This window comes from Corvus moneduloides, chromosome 10 (assembly GCF_009650955.1).
Source record: "Corvus moneduloides isolate bCorMon1 chromosome 10, bCorMon1.pri, whole genome shotgun sequence".
NCBI classification, from domain to species: Eukaryota; Metazoa; Chordata; class Aves; order Passeriformes; family Corvidae; genus Corvus; species Corvus moneduloides.
The window spans coordinates 16,732,180-16,752,628 of record NC_045485.1 but is presented as its reverse complement, the minus strand read 5'-3'; the positions used below and the strand labels follow the sequence as shown (position 1 = coordinate 16,752,628).

Genomic DNA, 20,449 nt, shown 5'->3' with positions numbered 1-20,449 from the left:
TCTCCCCCCTCTGCTCAAGCCACAAAAGAGGGCTCAGACCCTGCTGTCACCCCAGGGCTCAGGCTGCTGGGACTCACCCAACCCTAGAGCCCTTCAGCTCAGGGTGGTTCATGGATTCAACCGTGTCCCTCGGGGTGGGTAACACACAAACACATTTGGGCTCCTGTCTCATGACAGGATTTCATTAAGCAGCTGTCATGGTACATTTAATTTGACCTGTCTTAGGATGTCCACGGGAGGAGGCAAGTGTTTGTGGAGCAGGTTTCTGCTGGGACACCCTCTGCACTCTGTCAGAGCCATGTGTATAATTTTGTGTGCTCAGTATGGCACACTGGCCTGGAGAGCAGGGGGTATGTTCCCTGCCAACAGGCCTCTCAAGATGGCAAGGCAGAAAGAAATAGCTTCAATACAACTATCTTGCAAGCCTGGTTCTTCAGTGGATTGTCATTTTTTTGGCACTGAGGAGAGCATTTTAAGCTGATGAGAAAATGCAATAGACTGATTTACTTGGATGCTTTCAATGTTTCTTTGACTTTAGCCAGGGGAGCCCATAAGGGGGGTAGAGAAAACCAAAATATAATGCTGCACAAGGCTTGTTTGTATGCACTGGGGCTTGCAGACACTCACTGAACTGGTACCTGCCTGTGGGCCAAGTGGAGAAGGACGGCAGGCAGAGGGAATTTTTGCTCTTGCTCAGATTAACAGATTTAACAACCACTGTCATCAGCCCCAGGTGAGGCCATGCAGCTTGGGAAAGCTGAGAAAAGTGTGTGTAGCTTATACGTGCTCTCTCTGCAGTCACAGTGTCTTGCAGAATTTCTGGTTGTTGGCCCTCTGGCTCACCCTCCTCTGTGGAGCTGGGCCCCTCAAGTGGCACTGGTGACATGAAGTGTCCTGAGAGCAGGAGGATACACCTTAAGTCTAAAAGGACAGAAATAAACCCATTTCTTATCTTTTCGTGAGCAAATCTTGCTCTTCTCTCTGCTAAAGAGCCCATTCCAGAGCAAAGCAAAAGCGAAGCAGAGACCCTAAGTTAGGTGCCCCAGGGCAGTGATATGTTGTCAACAGGAGCATCCCATGCTTTTCCAGTAGAAGCATCTCATTTCTACTCTATTTTCTCAAATTGCCTGGTCCCTTGTCTCCTTGATGTCCCTTTTAAGACTGCAGAAGGGGTCTGTAAGCCACTTGGGTGACACTAATTGCTCCTCTGGCTGAAGTGTTTTGATAGCAGAGGATGGGACAGACAGAAATGAGGACATGAGGATAAACAGGTCCTGACATACAAGCAGTGGTATTGATGGCTCCTAGAAATGAGGAAGTGTGACCCATCCTTGTGGCCCCAGGGCTGGCACCAGACCTTGTACAACAGAAAGCCAGAGAGAGGGAATTGCAGTGGGAGTGCACAGGAGAATGGTGACAGTGACTCAGTCCCTGGTGGCTGCTGCTAAAGCTGAGCATGAACCCATGTGTTTGCAGCTGTTCTCATAGAAAAAGCCAAGTCCTGGAAGACTTTCAGTTTGCAGTGCATTGGGGGAACTCATGTCCCTGTTGTGATGGGGAGCCCAGTGCTGCATCTCTGGAGTAGTGACACACAGCACGGCTGTTTCTGTGGCAGCTCCTGGATTTCTGTTATAGCACAGAAACCTGGATCAGCCCTTGGATAAGGGCTGACTGGTCTTGTGTTCCATCATGTTGCTGCCTCTAATTGTACTCAGTCCTATCTGATTAAATGACACTGGAATTTACTGGCTACTCCTTTTCTCTGCTGCCTGTGTCATTAATATCCAGGGCTCAAACTCAAGAGTACCTGCTTTCGCAGCCCTTTCATGTCTCTGGTCACATCTTCTGGAAAACTAGTCCAAAGGTTGGGTGTTGGCAACTTCTCCTTTCTTGGATGGTACAGTAAAAATGTCTGGAAGTGCTTCAGGTTTCTAGAGTTGTGGTACTGCTAGTCTTCCCTCTATGAATTCTGGATTAAATTGGGACTTGTGTTACAGGAAATTTTAGGTAATGTCTGCCTGTATTCACAGCTCAGCCATTTATTTGGGTGTAGCCCAGTAGTCTGAATAGCCTGTGATTTACTGCCACCAGTGAAATGAAACAGAATCACTTTCTCTGATTTATATCCTGTATTGTAGTTAAATATTTACACAGTATCAAGATCTTAGTAATTGAATGGCTTACAGATAGGCAGCAAATGTTTATATACCTCTGAAATGGCCACAGGGCCATTGAGGTAATGATATTTTGTTCTGATAAAAGGTCTTTTACTAAGAAGAAACTTAAAGCTCTCTCAGCTCCATTTTGTTCTCAGGGGTTGGAATAACTCATTCCGACTGCTGATTTCAGTGGGTTACTGCAGTTCTTACAGACTGTAAAAATGACACAGTTCAGAAAAGCATTTTTGTTGAAATGAAGTCGTTGTAGTGGAGGAACACGGCATCTTTCACCCAGCAGTGTTGTTGATTTCTTCAGGTAAGAAGGCAAGAAAAATTACCAGGCTAATATCACTCTCTGAAGGAAACTGAAGCTGGCAGGTTTGAACAATACCTACCCGTACTAAATCAGTGTTTCACCTGCAGAAAGGTATCACTAAATATTTCATGACCCATAGGTAAACAAAATTAGCCCTGTTTCCTGGAGCAAGAAGGGATCCTGTCATTCCTACTTGTTCTTTTTGATTGCATCTCCAAGTGAGGGAACTGGAATTCAAAGCAGGTGCAACAGTTACAACTGAGTGTGAATATTGCTGATCTGTGCTTTACAGTAATATTCAGAGTTTAGGAATGAACCGACCTGCATTACGCTGTTAGTGAAGATTTTGTCTAGACTGGGACAAGAATGTGTATTTCTTAGAAAGAGGAGTTGCTTGTGTCTTGGAACTGTGTGGTTTTATAACCGAAAGAGACGTCAACTTTTCCTAATACAAGAGTCTGCATAGAGGCTTTCCATCAGCATAGATTATTCCTTTTTTTCATCATTGTTTGACATTGTCAGATAATTTTGAGCTCCTGGATTCCAAATTGGACTAGATGAGCAAAAAATAGGAGAGTAGCAGAAAGGTAGTTCTTACTATATTCTGTCTTGATTTCTGAAAACCATTTTAGCATCTGTGTTTCATGTAATTCCAGAGTGGATGTTGGGGAAAAACCAGAAACAATATATGTATATTTTAGGTCCTACTTATAAGTGTAACTTGGAAAAACCCTTTAGAATGAGGGAGGCTGTTGGGGCTCCCAGGCTGGGGGAAGGAGAACAGAATTTACTACAGAGTGATTAACATTTTTTGATATGATTTCCCACATAATGGAGACCATATTCCTACCTGCATAGTCTAAATAATCCTATAACATAGAGTAGTGATTATTTTAATTGTGTAGTAACAAATATTTCTGTAGAATCAAGCTTTATGCTTGGGGCTTGATACTCAATCAAACATGCAATGCTTTGGAGGTTACAAAGGATGCTCTACTCAAAGGTCACAGGGATTTCTTGGTTTCTCTGTCCCAGCTGGGAGACAGTTGATAATTTCTTCATTCTATGTCTGGGATAAACTGCAGTTCATAACACTGGTAAGGCAGCTTTCCAGTTGACACTTTCTCAATGATATGGAGTAGGATACTCTGAAATGGCCCCTGCCTGTTACCCAGCTGCCTCACAGACTGGTAGAGGAGCCCAGAACTGTTTGTACCTGTAAAGCGCCACTTATGTTTACCGTGAACGTGGTATTTCTTCCCGGTTCCTTGCCCTCAGTCATGTTGTCAGCTAAAGCTTACCTCGAGATCAAGGCAAGCTCATTTTCCTAAACAATGCCATCAAGTGTGACAGCGTCCTTCGAGCTGCTGGTAACGGGACAGGGCCGTCCCAGCTGTGGCACCACCTTTGGGCGGGATACCGCAGGTCCCTCTGGCGGAGACCCTGGCTCGCCCTGATGCTCTCGCACCCCGCGCCCGCAGCGGCGCCGAGAAGCGCGGCCGTTTCAGCACCTTGGCCAGGGCCGGCGGCCGCGGGCGGGTCCTGCCGGGAGCCGGGAGCGGCTCGGCGGGCACGGGGACCCCGGCTGCGACAGCCTGGGGACACAGCCCCACAGCGGGACTCGGCATCGCTCCGCGCCTCTGGGTGTAACCGCGCTGCTGCGGCCTCGGCTGCGCGCCCGCTGCTTTCTACACGGCGGGCTCGCGTCGCACATCTGGGACACCGACAGCACATCTGGGACACCGACAGCACATCTGGGACATCGACAGCACGTGCGCGCTCTCTAATGGGCTGTTAGGCCCCCATTCTGCACAGCTGGAAGCTGGCATGCCTGGCCTCCATTCCAGCTCATTAATGACATTGTTTGTGCCCCTGAAAGCATCACAGAGCTCCCAGTTCCTGACCCTGTGTTCTGTGGTCACCAACAGGGAATAATGTCCTGGTGGAAGATGTTATACATGCAAACACTGTTTAGTAAATTAATATTTAGAGTGATCTTTGACTAGTAGCAGCTTTGGAGGCAGCACTTCTTGGGAGTTTCAGCTAACCATACCAGTACTACAGCCACACTTTGAGTGGGCTTTTTAAAATACATTAGGGAAAATGGGGACCTCAGACCTCCCAGCTCCTCATGCTCATACTGATTTTTATAATCTGTTCCTTGTGAACTATTATTATACTGATTTCTTTGGGCTGCACTGCGTTTAAGTATTCAGCCTTGAAATAACTCAGTGATGCACAACTAATGAAGCAGAGGAATGACTGGAGAGATGGCATTTTAGGTGAATCACAGCTCATTCCACAAATTATTTATAGACTGCTCTCTCTTCATGACAGGATGTCAGCTACCCGGCAACAGGCCAGAGTGTTTATGAATCATCTCATAGACTTAGTACGGCTTCTAGATGAGGGCAAAAGAGATTAAGTAAAGCTCACTTTGTATCTTTTCATAAGCAATAAGCCATCTCCATTCCAATGAAAAATGTCTCTGGTCCCAGCTGGTGCATGGTCACCAATAAACATCCCCATGACCAGAAGGGAAAGTTAATAACTAACACAGCTTTTCTTTGTTGTCAAGTAGAGCTGAGAAGAGGTTTCAATTCTTTAATCAGGCTTTTCTCTCTCATCTCCAGTCTCTTTATGTGACACCTCAGTGCCATTCTGCAATTCATCGCTTCGGAGTCCAAATCAGGAGTACTCAGAGTACTATAACGAAGCGGGTTGTCCTGGATCAGGATGTTCAGCTGCCTAGGAAGGTATAAGTCTATTAAGTGAGAGTGCCAGATGCTGCAAAAACAACGGACAAAAAGCACAGTATTTCCCTCTGTCCTTGCTGTTTGGTAGCATGGCATCCTTTTCTGAGTCAAAGCAGTAATGGATCATTGCAACATGCTGTGCAAGCCCAGGCTGAAATGAGCACACCTGTGGCTGTCAATATATTTAGGTCTGGTATCATAAAAACATGGCATGTCCTTGTGTGGACACTTGTGACTGCAGGAAATAAAGGTCCCTTTCAGTCCTCTGGGGAGATGTGTAGGTGCCAGGTGGATGCTGTGCCATGTGAGCAACAGCTGTGTGGTTTAACGGGTGCTAAAGTGGGCAGCAAGAATTGCATTGATTGGATGTTAAGTTTTATTAGACATAACTTAGTGACACTGGTAAAATTGACAGTTACATATAATCATGGCCTTTTAAATCACAAAAATTGTGAACATCAACATATAAAGTGTTAAATTAACTTCCATTTCTGTTAGTGTACCTTTCTAGAAACACAGATTTTTTTAAAACTATGCAGCTGCATGTTACATTCACATATTAAAGCAAACAAACTTTAAATAAAAAAATAAAACAAAGTATGTTAATACAAGATGAATATTTACAGACACGGAAGTTCCCTGCTGCTCAAAGAATCACCCAGGGTCCCATGGCCACTCAAGTCATAGTTCCCCATCCTGGAGTTTTATGGGCCTGGTGCTGATCCTTGGCAAGAGGGAACTTCTCAGAGTTTGCAACAGCAAGAGCTGTGTTTTCTTGTTAAATAGCTATGAACTGGTCCAGCGGTGGACTCCGTAGAATCCAAAGCACAGAAGTTAAGTGTAATACCAGAGGCAGTATCAGAATCCAGAACTTTTGCCTCCTGGCCCTCTTTTCCAGCTGTCTGTTTTTTGAAATTAGAAATACAGTACCAAGCTGAAACTTGTCTCTGCTATCTCCTGGCTACCTAGTTATGATGGCTGTGTGAAGAACTGGATTTTGTTTCCACTTTTTGCTTTCATTGCCATTGATCTCTAGCTATCTTTGTGTCACAGGCTTCCCTGGGCTTTAACTCACACATTCCATGAGCAGCAGAGGGGCTTTGACTCTGTTTCACCCACAGGGAATGGATACAAAAGGACAAACAGGGAGGATCAGGCACAAACCAAGACTGAACACCCATTTCAAAGCTCCATCTATGCTTTGTAAAGCCAAGACCTTCTCCCCCACATCTTTGCAGGCCAAAGAACTGCAGCACATTAATGCAGCTTCACTGCTTCCAGGCCCAAGGAAATCACAGGGACACAGCAGGTTAAATCAACATATCCACCCAGCACCAGCCCAGTCAGTAACTGTCTCCACATCCCATCCCATGGCAGTAATCTGCTGTGAGATGCCTTCAGCCTCTTACTCATTTTCCACACCTATTATACCTGTAGGAAGGCAGGATTTGCAGAGGAACCAGACAGTTCAGAGTGAGGTATGCTGAGCAATGTATTTCTTTTGGCAATAGGAGCAATAGCCATCTAAAGGAATGGTTTGGTCACTGGGCTGACTTGTTTTCTGTGGGTTGGTGTTAGATACAGATTGTTTCTATTATTCTTCATGTAACTCAGGAAATACTGCTTCAGATTGTGGTGTCAGGGTAAAAAAAAATCACTCTTATTTATTTGTTAAAATGCTTTGGGGATTTTCCTGTTTCCTTTCCAGTGTGCTCCCTTTGTTCCAGTGCCCAGCAGCACTATTACCACAGAAACCTTTGCTCAAGCAGTTGCCTACACCAGAATTTTAAGTTTGCATGTGCAGGTCAGGAGCACCCATCAGCTGAGAGGAGCAGCACCATGGGATCCTCTACCCAAATGAACTCCAGCAAAGTCAGGCTCAGAAAAAATCCTTCCAACAAGACTCAGCTCCTTCAGACAGAGTAAAATTCAGGAACCCACAGGAAAAGAAGAGGATTCATTCAGGTAAATATTCCCTCACATTCATAATTTATTTTCTATGAGACAAGGGGACAGTCACCCCTGTACAGCTTGAGCTGGCAAAGGCTCAAGCATCAGTTTGTTCCTACTGAAACCCTACTTCAGGACTGTACCAAAGATCTGACAATTAATTTTGTTCTGGCTCTCTGCAGAAGTTCTCACACTCAGTGATACAAAAATGTGGAAAGAAAATGTCAGGCAAATGGAAAGCTTTTCTCTCTTCAGAGAAAAATAAAATTGTGATTTAAGATTTTGTTGGTAGGACAAAAGTACTTATTAGTGCTGCTGACTCCCTAGCATTGAAATTCATACATAATAGCATTCTATAGTGTTAGAAAACATAGATGTTTCTCTACTTTTTTTTTACAGCTGCTTTGAGAGATGTGGTCTCTACAGCTGTGTTGTGTGTCATCCTCTGACCACACTGTCTATTCCCAGCTTGCTGTTCATCCCCCACATTGCCCACACCAGGGCTTCCCATCACACACTCAGGTTAAGTTCAGGCATTTTCTACACTACCACACACACACACCAATAAAAACTCCAGTGACTGGAGTATTTTCTTCAATGCTCTCTTATATAGTGGGGCAAGGGGAGAATAATAGAAAATGAATGCATTGAGAAAAAATATGAGTTGTTTGTAGGACAGGATTTTTCTTCTGCTTTCACTGAAAAGTAAAAAAGTGCTACAGAAACAGTGCTCTTGTCTGACCAGTCTTCATCAATTGGCCTCAATTTTATGGACTACAACAAGCCCCCCAATCAAATACTTGTATTTATTCCATGAGCATTGCTTGGTTTGGGTTTGTTGGGTTTTATTGAGGTTTTTTTGTGGTTTTATTTTGCAGTGGTTGTTGTGTGGGTTTGTGGTTGGTGTTTTTTTAGTTTGGTTGGCTTTTTAATCCAGTGAAATAATGCCTACAACCAATGCTTTCAAATTGCCTATTCTGGAAGTCTGCCACAGTTATTCTAAAGTAACTACCTAGAAATACAGTTTATTTATTTAGAAGTCCTTTGGGAAACCATTACTGCTCCTGATGGAGTTCCTCAAACATTGCAATTCTAAGGCACAACAGGCTATTAGGAGATATTTTTATCCTCAAAAAAAAAAAATAGACAAATATCCAGTTTTCTATAGGAAAATAAGCCACTGGAAGAAAATCCTTGATTTTGGTTATTTTTACTTAAGTCCCTCCTCAATGTCACTGGCACCATTCTGAAAGCAAGAATAACCAAGTCAATCTATTTTGAATACTTAGGCATCAAACTACTGTAGAACAGAAGACAAAGGTAACAGAAAACAGTACTGGCGAGCTTCCTTCATGTCCATTGACTTCATATCATGATATCATTCATATCATTAGTAGCTTTACTAAATGTCAAGTCCTGTGCAGTGCTAGAGCACCTTCTCTCAGAGAGTTTTAAAGCATTCTCAAAGTAGTGCTGGTCTTATCCTCAGCCCATCACAGTCTGGCAGAAACACAGAGAGGCAGGAGCTGGCATTGAAGGCTGTGGTTCCTAAAGACCGACTCCAACCACTAAGTGATACTGCTTCCCCAAATGTAAACTCCCTTTACTGACAGACAAAACACCTTTAAAACATATCAGTAAACACATCAGTCTCTTAATCACACCTTAGGAAGGTCCCCTGCACTTGCCCAATCACTTGCAACTAAGTAGCCTCCAGGCATTAGAAGCAAATCCTATTTTTATTTTGAGGCATCATCAAAGAATGTGACAGCACCATGGAACTGCAGGTAGGTCAGCCTTGGGCAGCACATAAGGCAACCATGGGTACCCGTTAAATCCAAAGCAATCAGCGTAGTCAAGAGAGATGTAAATCACTTAGAAACTGCTGATCCTCAGCCTTCAATCCATGCCTCCTTTGTTATCTGTGGATATCTGTGAGAGAGGTGTATTCCCAAAGTGCTTTCCAGTTTGGTGCATGTAAAAGTGATCATCAAAGCTGAAAGGCCTCCAGCCTGGAAACTACCAGTAACAAGGAAGAGCTGATGATAAAAACCCAGGAAACAAGTAAAAATAGGTATCTCAACACAGGCACAAGAGAAAGGAATCTAGTTTGTACATCTGGGGCAGATAATTGTCCAAGTGCAATCTGGAGTCACATCCGTGAAAATCTGTGAGGGAATGAGGAGTAGGTTAGTGACAGAGTAGCATTTAAAGAAGCCCAAAAGGGTCCATTTTTTCTGCCTGAACCTGTCTTGTGCACAAGGTAAAGTGTGACTCCTACATCCCCTATGGCTGACCCTTGATCCAGGTGCATCATTCAGCCTGCTTGGGCACCCAGGTGAATCTCCATCCCCCGTTGTCGTCCCTGCGCACAAAGGCCTGTCCTTGGTGGAAGCTGTGTGTTCTCACATTGCGGTGGGGACTCAGGGACGTTGTGAAGGCCACTTCTGTTTTGTTGGGTGACAAATCACCAGTCAAATAAGGCAGCCCATAGGTTGGGAGGGAGGAAACACTTGGTACTGGTGAGGAAAGGCATGGTGCTGAAGAAAATTGAGGAGGGAAGGGAGAGTCCTCGCTGCATGGATGGGTGCTGCTGCTGGCTGGAGGCACATGGCTGCAGCTGAACGCTGCTGCTGCTCCTTCCCTGTGCTCATAGCCTATTGCTCCCCCAGGGCTCAGGCAGTATGTGTCTTTTCCAAGGTCTGGGGACAGGGCACTGTAGTTAGCTGAAGCTTCATCAATGGTGTTCACATCTTTTAATCCTAAGGTCTGCAAGACCCAGCTGTCCACAGCAGGGCTGGCTTGCTCTTCACAGGCAGTGAATTCATTGAAGAGGTTCCTTCTAGCTTTGGAAGCCTGAGGAGTTTCTTGAGGGACAAAGCAGTGGTCCTCTTTTAATCTCCTCTTGGTACTTTTGAGGATAGCACAGGTTTTTTGTCCATGGCCAGACAGTAGTTTCTATTAAAAAAACCCAAAACATCAAGGTGGAGACAGAGTATTAAAATTTGAATTTCTAGATACCTGAAAGCAACACTTTTCTGACCTCAGATGCACAAGATGGTTACTGCTGTCCTTATAAAGACACTTCTTTTCCCACTCTCTGCTTAAACATATGGGTATGACCAACTATTTTGTATCTTTACAGTGTCTGCAACAACCCTGTCCCTGAAAGAGGGACCGTGTCGATAAGGCCTGAGCTTTGATGGCGTTCCCAGCCCCACACTCCCACCTGGATCTGTGCCAGCAGCACTTGGCAGGTGAGCAGGGCATGGGGGGCCCAAGTGGCAGCCTGACAAAGAGGGAGGATGCAAAGGTAACTCATGCTGGGACACGGGTGATGCCGACCAGGCAGTGCTCAGAGCAGCAGCCTGAATGGCGCTGCACTCATCAGTTCACCTCATTTGTCATTATCACAGGACAAGGGCCCTTCAGGCATCCAGGGATGGTCAAAGGAGGGCAAGGATAGACAAGGAAGCTCCCCACCATGTCATGAATTCACTGCTCAGACATGTCCCACAACAGTTCCATGCTGGATTCTTCTCCCCATGACACAGGGGGTGGCTGTGTCACCCTGCTGTGCCCAGTGAAGGAGACCTTTTCTACTGCCAGGAGCCAGGTCTGGCCATGGGAGGGAGGACATGTCACACTATTAACTCATCAACAGCATGGAAAAGGAAAGTCTCCTATGTTCTACAATCTTTTTTACCTCATGCCCAATTCACAGAGTTGAGCAAATAATCAATAGTTCAGTTTCATGGGTGAGGCTGGAATAGCAAAAAATGTCTTTAAGCTGACAAGAAACAATTTTTTTCTTTATTTTCTTTAAGATGAGAGACAAAGAATTCAAATAAAAAAAAACCAAAACACCCTTCACACTTAGTTTAACAGAATGTTTCATCCAACCTTAAATGTTTAATTTTGTACCTCACCATTAAAAAAAACCCCACACAGGTTTTTAATTAACTGGAAAAAAAAAATCCTTATCAAAGGGATAACTGACAAAATAGAGACAGTCAAAAAATACATATTCAAATTTGAACTTTCTAGTGAAAAAAAAAGTGTTAGAGGGAATAATTTTACCTTGACTACATAATCTTAACTTACTTATAGCTAACTAATTAATTAAACTTAACTTATTAATTAGCTATAAGTGCTACACTGTCTCCAAAGTCAGAACCTGATAGGATATCATTCCCAGGGAAAACTGTCCCCTTTGTGAATTTAAATGTGAGTGTGAATTCCACTGCAGGTTGTCTACACTCTTAGATTTTCCATGTATTTTACTGGCCTGTACCAAATCGACCTGTTCTTTCTGTAGACATCTATATGACAGGTTTGAACACAATACCTTGGCTTTATCTTCTAAACACTTAATCAGGGCAGAATTCAGGTACTGTCGGAGGTTATTATTTTCTTCATGTAACCTAGCAAGTTCCTCTTCCTTCTGAAGCAAAGTATCTTGAAGCTGTGGAATAGAGATATTGATGAATAGATGTTGACTCTGTAACTTAATAGCAATTGCCCTATGGTACAAACTGCTTGGATTTGATGATCTGGGTGTTTGCTTTGTGAGCTCAACCCACCCCCTCCAGCCTCTTGTCTCTATAAATCTAAGTGGCATGACTGTTCAGTTTTCCCTTTTGACTTCCTTTAATCTTTAGTAAGTGTTTGATAAGATTACTCTGAAAAAACCTGCAACCGTAGCATAATAATAGAAAAGAATTACAGGTAGCCCTGTGAGCAGCCAGAAATGGTCACGGGCATGACAGCAGATTCATGATCTCCTCCTCAGCTGCAGTAAACATCCCTTTGCACCCCTCCTCCCCATTTATAGTTGGCTGGTGCAAAAAAAGGAGGAGGAGTTGCAAATGATTTATGGGGGTAGATTGCAGAAGGAAGATGCAGTTGCCATTCTCTATGATATAGCACTACTCAGTGATCTCTTCAGTTCTGGACCCTACTGTGCCAGTCCTGGTACACATACAGAGTTGAGATAATCCCTGGTCTCAAAAGCTGAACAGGAATGGCAGACACCTAACACATTTCCATGGGAAATCAAAGCATTTACAGATTGATTTTTGCCTCCTGATCATAGCACTGGAGACTTCTTTAGGAGGACAATCTTCTGCCAAGGACCACAGACATCTGCTGAGCACAGACTCAAATGATTGAGGCAGAGCCAAAGAAACAAGTACACTGACATCTGGAACTATAGTTTGATTCTAGGGACCTTTAAGTTAATATCTGAATTTTCATTGACTTCACTACATCAAAACATCATTCCAAGTAGTCGATCAGAGTCATCAACCTGGAGTTCCTTCATCTAAATTCAGAGTTTCTTCTGTCTCTTGCTGGGATTTACAAAAAAAGGAAAGATAAGAGAAAATAAAGTAACAAGGAAATCCTGCTGGTCAAAATGGTTGATCCTCCATGTAACTAGGCAATGCTGGTGGAATCATTTCCCATGAAGATAAACCTGGTGGAATCAGGACACACACTACGTATTTTTAGCCAACAGCATGATCAGAGCCTGAGGGACCCCTTGTTCATGCCCCTGGTTTTCTGTAGTGCCAAGGCTCCCGGTGCAATATGATGTAAGAGGGGGCGAATGGAGGGAACCTCACCACAGTTGTTCCAACTTCACAGGGCAACATGGGGGAGACAAATACTTTAAGTAAGGAACAACAGTTTTCTGTCACTTCTGACATCTGTGCCAGCAAGAGCGAGACATGCCATAAGCCAAGCCAGAAGGTGCCATACGTGATACAAAGTTCGGGAGCCTCGTGGGGTGAAGCCGGTGTTGCTGGGGGGCGCGGAGCCTTTACCTGCTTGTTTCTGTAGAGCTGGGAGGACAGCTGGTCTCCCTGCCACGCCGCGTCCTGGGCACCGAGCTGCGGGCTGGAGAACTGCCCTGGGGACCAGAGCGAGGGTTAGCGCGGTACCGTACCCCTCCCAGCCCGGCTGCGGGGCCAGGCCGGTCTCCCCGCCCCGGCGGCAGCTGAGCGCACTCACCCGGCGGCCGAGCCTCCCGCCGGCCGTGGCTGTGCGGCGGCTCCGCGGCGCAGACGGCGGCCCAGGTCTCCTTGGAGACACCGGCGGGGGCGGACCAGGGGCAGGGGCAGGTGCAGCCCGAGCCCCCGGCGAAGTCCGGCTCCGGGCACGGCCGGCCGGCGCTCTGCGGAGGGAAGGGGCCGAGGCGATGGGGCGCTCGGCGGCGCCCCGTCCCCAGCCGCCGGCGGGCCCCGAGGGGAGGCGGTGCCAGCCCGGCCCCGCCGCGCCCCGGCAGAAGCGCCCCGGCGGGGCAGCGCTCTCCGCGGCTGTCCCGGCCGGGCTGTGCTCAGGAGCCGTCGCGGGACAGCCCCGCCGCCCTGCCAGGCGCCGCCGGCCCCCGAGGCAGCGCCCAGCCCTGACCCGGTGCCCGCTCCCCGCTTTCCCGGTGGCACCGCTCCGTGCGCCGAGCGCGGGCAGTGCCGCCCCGCCAGCGCCCCGCAGCACTGGGGCTCCGCGCACAGCTGTGCCAGGGAGGTGGCTCAGTTTCCTGCAAACCCTTGGGAAATGCTACGGTCCTGAGTGGGTTTAGGGTGAAGGGAGGTCGCAGGCTGTCCTTGGCCAGACCGTTCCTGCCACCTTGGGTGTTTGATCCAGCTCTAAAGCAGCAGCACAGAGCCAGCAGAGTCACCTCCTAGCTGCTCGCACTCTCTTCTGCCCCTGCAGTTCTGCAGGAGTCCCAGACCGCAAAGCCTGGGGTTGTCTCTGGATTCACCCTTTCTCCCTCCTCCAAATAAGCCTCATCTGCAGCAGCTCTAAATCTCTGCAAGGAAGGCAACGGCAGAGCTTGGAGCCTCAGTCAGGGAGTCTGCCCACCCATGGGAAAGCACAGCAGCAGAGACTGCTCTTGCAGGTAGAGGAGAGCTTTTTTTCTTTCCCATCTTAAGAAGGCACAAAATCTATTGCACCCCCCCTATCCCCCCAAGGGAGAGACCAGCTTCTCCTCCTCTGCCTCGAGGTCGAGAGAAATGCAAAGAGCACTTACCATATTAGTGGCAGAATGAAATGCAGGTCTTGGGAGCACGTTTGTGTTAAAGCCCCAGAGAGGTTTAAATGGCTCTGAAGGAGGGGGAGAGGGGGGAGACCGGGGAGGCGAGTTTAATCTAAAGGAGCTCCCAGTGACGCCTCAGAGCTCTCCTGAAACCCAGCAATCTGATTTGGTGTAAAGCTGTCAAACTTGTGACGTGAATAAACAGCAAACTTGCTGAAATCAAAGTCATTCTGGTCCCACAAATCAACACAAGGAAGGAGGGAAAAGAAAAGGAGGGAGAAGGGAAAAAAAAAAGTATCCATGCAGTTCAGGGCAGCAGTGAACTGGTGTGTCTGAGTTTCACTCCAGGAAATGAGCAGGCATCCAGGGAAGCATCCCACATGTTCAGAATAAGGCTGCTGGTGTTGCTGGTGAGTATTTTTTATTTGTTATGTTTTGTTTTGTTTTCAAGCCTTATTTGTGGTTGTAAAATCCAGCAGGAAGAAACAAGTTTGTCCAACCTGCATGGCTGACACAGTGGCTTTTGCCTGGCTTCTCAGAGGTGTGTAGAAGCCAATATGATTCATTTCTGAGGACAGCTCTGCAGTTCTGAAGAATGCAGGTTTCAGGACAACATAGCCTGCAGAGACAAGCTCTTGCAAACGTCTCAATATATTGGGAATGTTTTCTGTCAAGCCCCAGGCTTCCAGAAGATCTCAGGATATAAATGTGATAGTGGTAAAAGATTATGTATCATAAAGGATTTACTATCATAACGTTGCAAAAGCTACGCACAGGTGTGTGAAGGGCAGAGATTGTCTCTATATAGTCACTTCTGGTTCATATCAGATTTACATAGCAATCAAAATCCATGGATAAGCTTGAGTTTGTCCCGGGGGGGGAGAAAAAAACAAACCAAAAATCTTCACTGAGGGTCTGTCTTTGACTAGCATAGGGGATGGTGAGAATAAAACCAATAGCAGAGCAGTTGTTCTGCCAGGATCTTGCTCTCTGCCATGGCAAAGGCTATCCCAGGTGGTATACCGACCTGCCCACAGCCAGGAGGATGAGGCTGGGCCGAGGGCAGGCTGTGCTGGCATATGGGATGGTCTTTCATTTCTCCCCTGGAGGATGCTCAGTGCTATCCCCCCATAAGCAAGGCTCAGGGACAATACAAACCAAGAGGGCAATTTCCCTTCCATTCTTTTATTACTGGCTATTTTCCTAGGTTGCTGCCCAGATAGACTGGCAGCTGTACCAAATTAACCCACTTCCATCTTTGCCTTTATGGTTTTTTTCCAACAGAGGCGTTTTAAAAAGGCCCTGCACTCTGAGCCTACAGTGCCCGGGGTCACCCTTTAGCTTTCTTAACCCGCAGCGTCGCACATTTACAGTTGATAACTGCTGTGATAACCCACCCCCTCCAGATGCCAGCCCCTCCTGCATGGCCGTGTCATCTGCTGGCTAACAAGGAAAAGAAGCTGTGTGACACACGCCCAACACGCGCCAAGGCCCAGCTCAGCTCCTTGGCCGCGGCTGAGCTGCAGGGCGCAGTGCAGCAGGGCGCTGTGGCGCGGGCGGCTCCCTCACACCGGGGGCATCCCAGGTAAGCACCGCTGCTCTGGGGCCCCGCGGGCGGCAGCGCGCTAGGGAAGGGCCCGGGGGAGGCGGGTAAAGCCGGGAGAAGAGAGATGCTGGGGCGGGCTGGCTGGAGGAGCCCTCAGCGCCAGCAGCAGCCCCGTGCGAGGCGCCAACGCCCCGCGGGTCCCGCCCGGCCCCGCCAGCGCCTCCGGGTCCGCAGCCCCGGCCTGGGGCCGCCCGGCCCGCGGCCATGTTTGGGCTGCCCAAGATGGCGTCATCAGCCCGCGCCGCCCCCGCAGCGCGGCGATGGCGGCGGGGGGAGCCGCGGTCCCTCCCGGGCGGCCGGCACTGCCCCACGGCCGGTCCCCGCGGCCCGGGCAGCTCGGGAGATGCCCGCCTGGCCCTGAAGGGCGTAAGGCAGGTGCGGAGGAGCCTTCAGTGGGTGAAGAGCAGGGATTCCCTGCGCAGGGGGTGCTCCCCCGTGTCGCCCCGAGGCACCTCACGGTTCCTCTGTCGGGGCGTCAGCAAAGAGGGGAGAGTTGGGTATCTGAACAGCACATCCAGGGGATAATTAGGGGTTGGAGCATCTGTTTCGAGGAGAGGCTGAGGGAACAGGGCCTCCTCTGAGGGGATCTCATTAATGCATATAAATATCTCAAAGGCAGGGGTCAAGAGGAAGATGCCAGACTCTTCAGTCGTGCCCAGTGACAGGACAAGGAGCAATGGCCATAAACTGGAACACAAGAAACTTCACCTCAACACTTGGAAGAACTTCTTTCTATTGAGGGTGTCAGGCACTGGAACAGCTGCCCAGGGAGGGTGCAGAGTCTCCCCTCTCTGGAGACATATCAAACCCACTGGAAGCCCGTGGTCCCTCCGTTGCTGGGTCTGCATAGCTGGTGTGGTGTTGGCTGCGGGGCTGATGGTGCTCCGCTTCCTGAGCTCCAGGAATTCAGGTCAGCTCACCAAGGTTGACATGCTGGAGAGTGAAAGGTGATACGTGGATAAATGATCACCAAATCAGAGGCCTGGTTTGTGGAGATACCCTTTGGGTGACTATCAGAGAAAGAAAAATGCTGTTGTTGTAGGAGAGAAACACCTAATTGTGCCAACTGGTGCATGGATGGTCACACACAGTGATGGAAGAGGTTCAAGTCACAGTAGCAATCACACATTGATGTGTGTGTAAAACAAAACTAAGTAACAATCATCTGCTAATTTTCCTGTTCATCTGGAGCTCTTAATGCTCATTGCAGCTAATGATGGACCTCTTTAATTGGAAATAAAGTTTCAGGGCAAAATGTTTATCAAGACTACAATATTGCTTCAGTGGAGATTTTACTTTGAATGGTATAGCAGCTTTTCTGAAGTTCTGGGAACACACTTAAGTGTATTGCAGTGTTAATTCTTATCTGTTCTTTGTACCTGTATTTTCTTTTGTAATTTCCATGATGTTTCTTTTTAAATGTTAGTGATGAAGCTAATCCTTCAGATTAAAACTAAAAAAAACCACAAATATTTTTTCTGATTTATCCCAGTTTTATGTCGAAATGGCCTTAAAATTGCATTTGCATCATAGTGAACTGGCTTTCAGAAGGGATGGTACACAGAAGAAAAATAGTATTTGCAAATAGTTTAATTCAAGTTTTATATCAGATTTACTACAGTTATGTGTTGCTTTGCATGCTGACACCTGCACAGGTGTCCAAACCGACCCCAAATCCTCTTCACTTAATCCTGCCGTATTACTGCTACAGTGCTTCTTGTCCATAGTAAGAGTGGCTAAGTGAATCAGTGACAAAACAGAGGCTCACTTATAACTCAGGATATTAACCTGTAGACAGGTATACACAGGTATCTGGCACTTGCATGAATCTCTGGTTGTGTTTGTGAACCAAAGGTGTGAGAAATTAAACCTGATGAGACAGATTTGCAAAAATGCTTTTGAAAGGGAATTTATACACATACAGGTTCTGGCTGTTTCTCTGATCAGTCTTCCTCCTTGAACGCAGGACTAAAAGGCACTTCCCAAATCCAGTCCCCTGCTGTTGAGACATTCTTAAACTTTTCAATCTCCCTCTTAAAACTAATTAGGTTATTTTCCTTATGTTATTCCCACTGTGAGGCTACACCGTACTCTGAGCTCTGATGGCTGGACACTTTCTAGTTTCCAGGCTGCATGTATTCATAGCAGGTATAATCCCTTTTGTCCTTGTGCCAAACTCTTGCTCTAGTTTAGACACTTCATCTCCCTCTCTAGTGTTTAGCCTTGACGTCTTTGCAAAGCGCTGTCACACATTGTCTTTTCCTTTGCTTTTTAGGTTGAAGAAGGCAGGTTCTTTTACAATCTTTCCTAACCTTAGGAACCTATCTCAGAAAATATTCCAGCTGATATTAACCTGTTTTTCACATGGATGACCAAACTTACTCAGGTCGCTCTGTAACACACCACTGTTTTAGAGAAAAGCATGGGGAAATCTTCCCTTTTTATATCTTTTTGGTGTATTTTAGGGCAGTCTTTACCTTTTTCATCACTCTCTCACACCGGTTGCTAGTCTTGAAATTGCTGTCAGCTGGCAGTGAATGCACCTGTGGACTTTAATTCCTGTAAAATGTAGTTGAGTCAAACTGAGTTTTCAGTGCTGTAGGGCTCCAGCTCTCCCGTGTTGATACTTTTTGGTACTGTGGAGTTTCACAAGTATTTAGAATAAAGAAAAAAAGATGACTACAAGATGGAAAAACTGCAAAACATCTTTCTGGGTTTACCTGCAGTTTCTCACAACGAGGGTGGTGAGTTAGTGAGTAGAGGATATCCTACCTGTGTGCAGTTCTTGTGGTGGCTTCAGTGCTTTCTTTTGGTTTGAAATGAAGGCACATGGTATATGTAAGGTGTATGATTTTCTTCCTGTATTTTCTGATACATGCTGGATGAGATTTATCCTTGATAGAATCTTAGTAGGAAATTTGTTATTACTAGTGCTTAATTGTTTGTGGTCAGTAAAGGGGTTTTTTTTGTGAAGAAAGTAAGTTTTATTTAGCTGCTGTATGTAAAATAATAACTTTTTAGTGATCTAGAAGCTTAATTTGAGTATTGGATATCATCTGATGGAATTTATCTGAAAAAGTTGTAGGTTTTCTGCATAGATAATGGTACTTTTATATATAGGAAATCCTTAGAGGTGAAGTGTGTAGGGACCATGTTTGAATAACATCTGTGCCATGTGTTGTGTCCACAAGTGCTCACCCATCTGTTATCACCCCTGCTAACAGCAAATCTTTGGTCTGTCCTGTGGATGTAGCTGTTGTTTCACAAGGGACAGCAGATCCCTGCTTTGAAGAGAGATCTGTTAGGTAAAGCACAGATAACTGCTCGTGAAGATCTAGGACTAGAAGAGACTTGCTCTTGTGATGCTGGTACTGCCTTTTACTCTTCAAAATTTCACTCTAATTTCCAATCTGAACTTGTTCATGGACATTTGTGTCTTTAGCTTTTTCTGTTTTGTCCTGTGTGCCATTTGATGTGTTATAAACAACAATCTATGCTGTGTTTGTCTGGCTTTGTGTAATTGCTTTTCTATTTTGCCAGCCATCTGAGAAGCAGTCCTTTAGATTGCACTTGATTACACCCCAGGGTACAGGAATAAGGTTTCCCTGAAATAGAAAGGCAAATGGAAAAAGTGCAAGTTTTATGAGCACAGAGTATGTTTACAGAATGTCATTGAGAGTGAGAGCATTTTGATAAATAAATATAATTCTGGGGTTTTCTTTTGAATATTTTCATTAATTCTACTGGGTATATTGACCTTTTGTCAGAGGAGGACATTAATTGCACTGGTTTAGCATCCTATGGACATATTCTCTCAGAACTCATCCCAGGCTCTATCTGTTGCCTGTTTCTTGCCCTTTCCTTTGGCTGGAATTGTATCATAAAAAAACTCAGAGGTCCTGATCTCAGGGCTGGCTTTTGACAAGCTTATGGGTTCTCCTGGAAACCGCAGGTGGGAATTTGTTACTATTGCCAATCTGATTGGTGTATGGAAGAGAAATACGTTCTACTCCTGGGTCTGATGTTGTACATTTTTATAGCAGCACTTAAATGCCTGAAACGTCAGAACATCACCCATTTATGGTATAGACCCAAGTCAGTCTCTGCATCTTTGTTTCAGTTCCTCATCTGTCAATCGGGACTGGTGTATCTGCTTAGATTTCACATTTCTGTAATAAAAAATGTCCTCATGTAGCCCCTGGCCAAATGAGTCCCTTTGTTCTTGGCTGAGACCAATTGGCTCCAGAAGAGCAAATTAATTGTGAACTGATAATTTTTTGTGACTTTGGGGGTTAATTAGATGGGGTTTTTATTATAAACCATGCTGTAGTTTTGGAACCGAGGCCTGTTCTCAGTCTGGCATCAGCAGCACACTGCTGCTGTCTGTGTCCCTCATTCCAGAGGTTCCCACTGCACTGAGCTGCCATGCTGCAGCTAAGTAACCTTCACATCACAGAAAGTGATTCAGCAGTGCAAACAAAGGCACTGAGGTAGTCCCAGGGTTAAATAACAGATGGCAGAAACAGTTTCTCTTGGGTGTGCTCTGAGTGTTGACCATCATGGTTTGGGGGAAATTGTTGCGCCTACAAGAGAAAGCCCTGTCTGCTGAAAAGCCACGTTTTT

At 46.2% G+C, this 20,449-nt stretch overlaps 1 protein-coding gene and 1 long non-coding RNA gene across 2 annotated transcripts; one reads left to right on the top strand and one right to left on the bottom strand.

Annotated features, from left to right (window-relative positions):
* Positions 1-5,589: 5,589 nt before the first annotated feature.
* On the bottom strand, positions 5,590-13,425 carry GMNC (geminin coiled-coil domain containing; the record flags this gene model as incomplete). The annotated part of the gene is made up of 4 exons (XM_032119954.1): positions 5,590-10,139; positions 11,530-11,646; positions 13,007-13,092; positions 13,194-13,425. Coding segments are annotated over 4 exons (1,080 nt in total), but the record flags the coding sequence as incomplete, so codon positions are not given.
* A 139-nt stretch (positions 13,426-13,564) lies between these two features.
* On the top strand, positions 13,565-17,085 carry LOC116449047. Its single transcript, XR_004242212.1, has 3 exons — positions 13,565-14,630; positions 15,627-15,805; positions 16,442-17,085. It is a non-coding gene; the product is annotated as an uncharacterized LOC116449047 (long non-coding RNA).
* Positions 17,086-20,449: the final 3,364 nt, after the last annotated feature.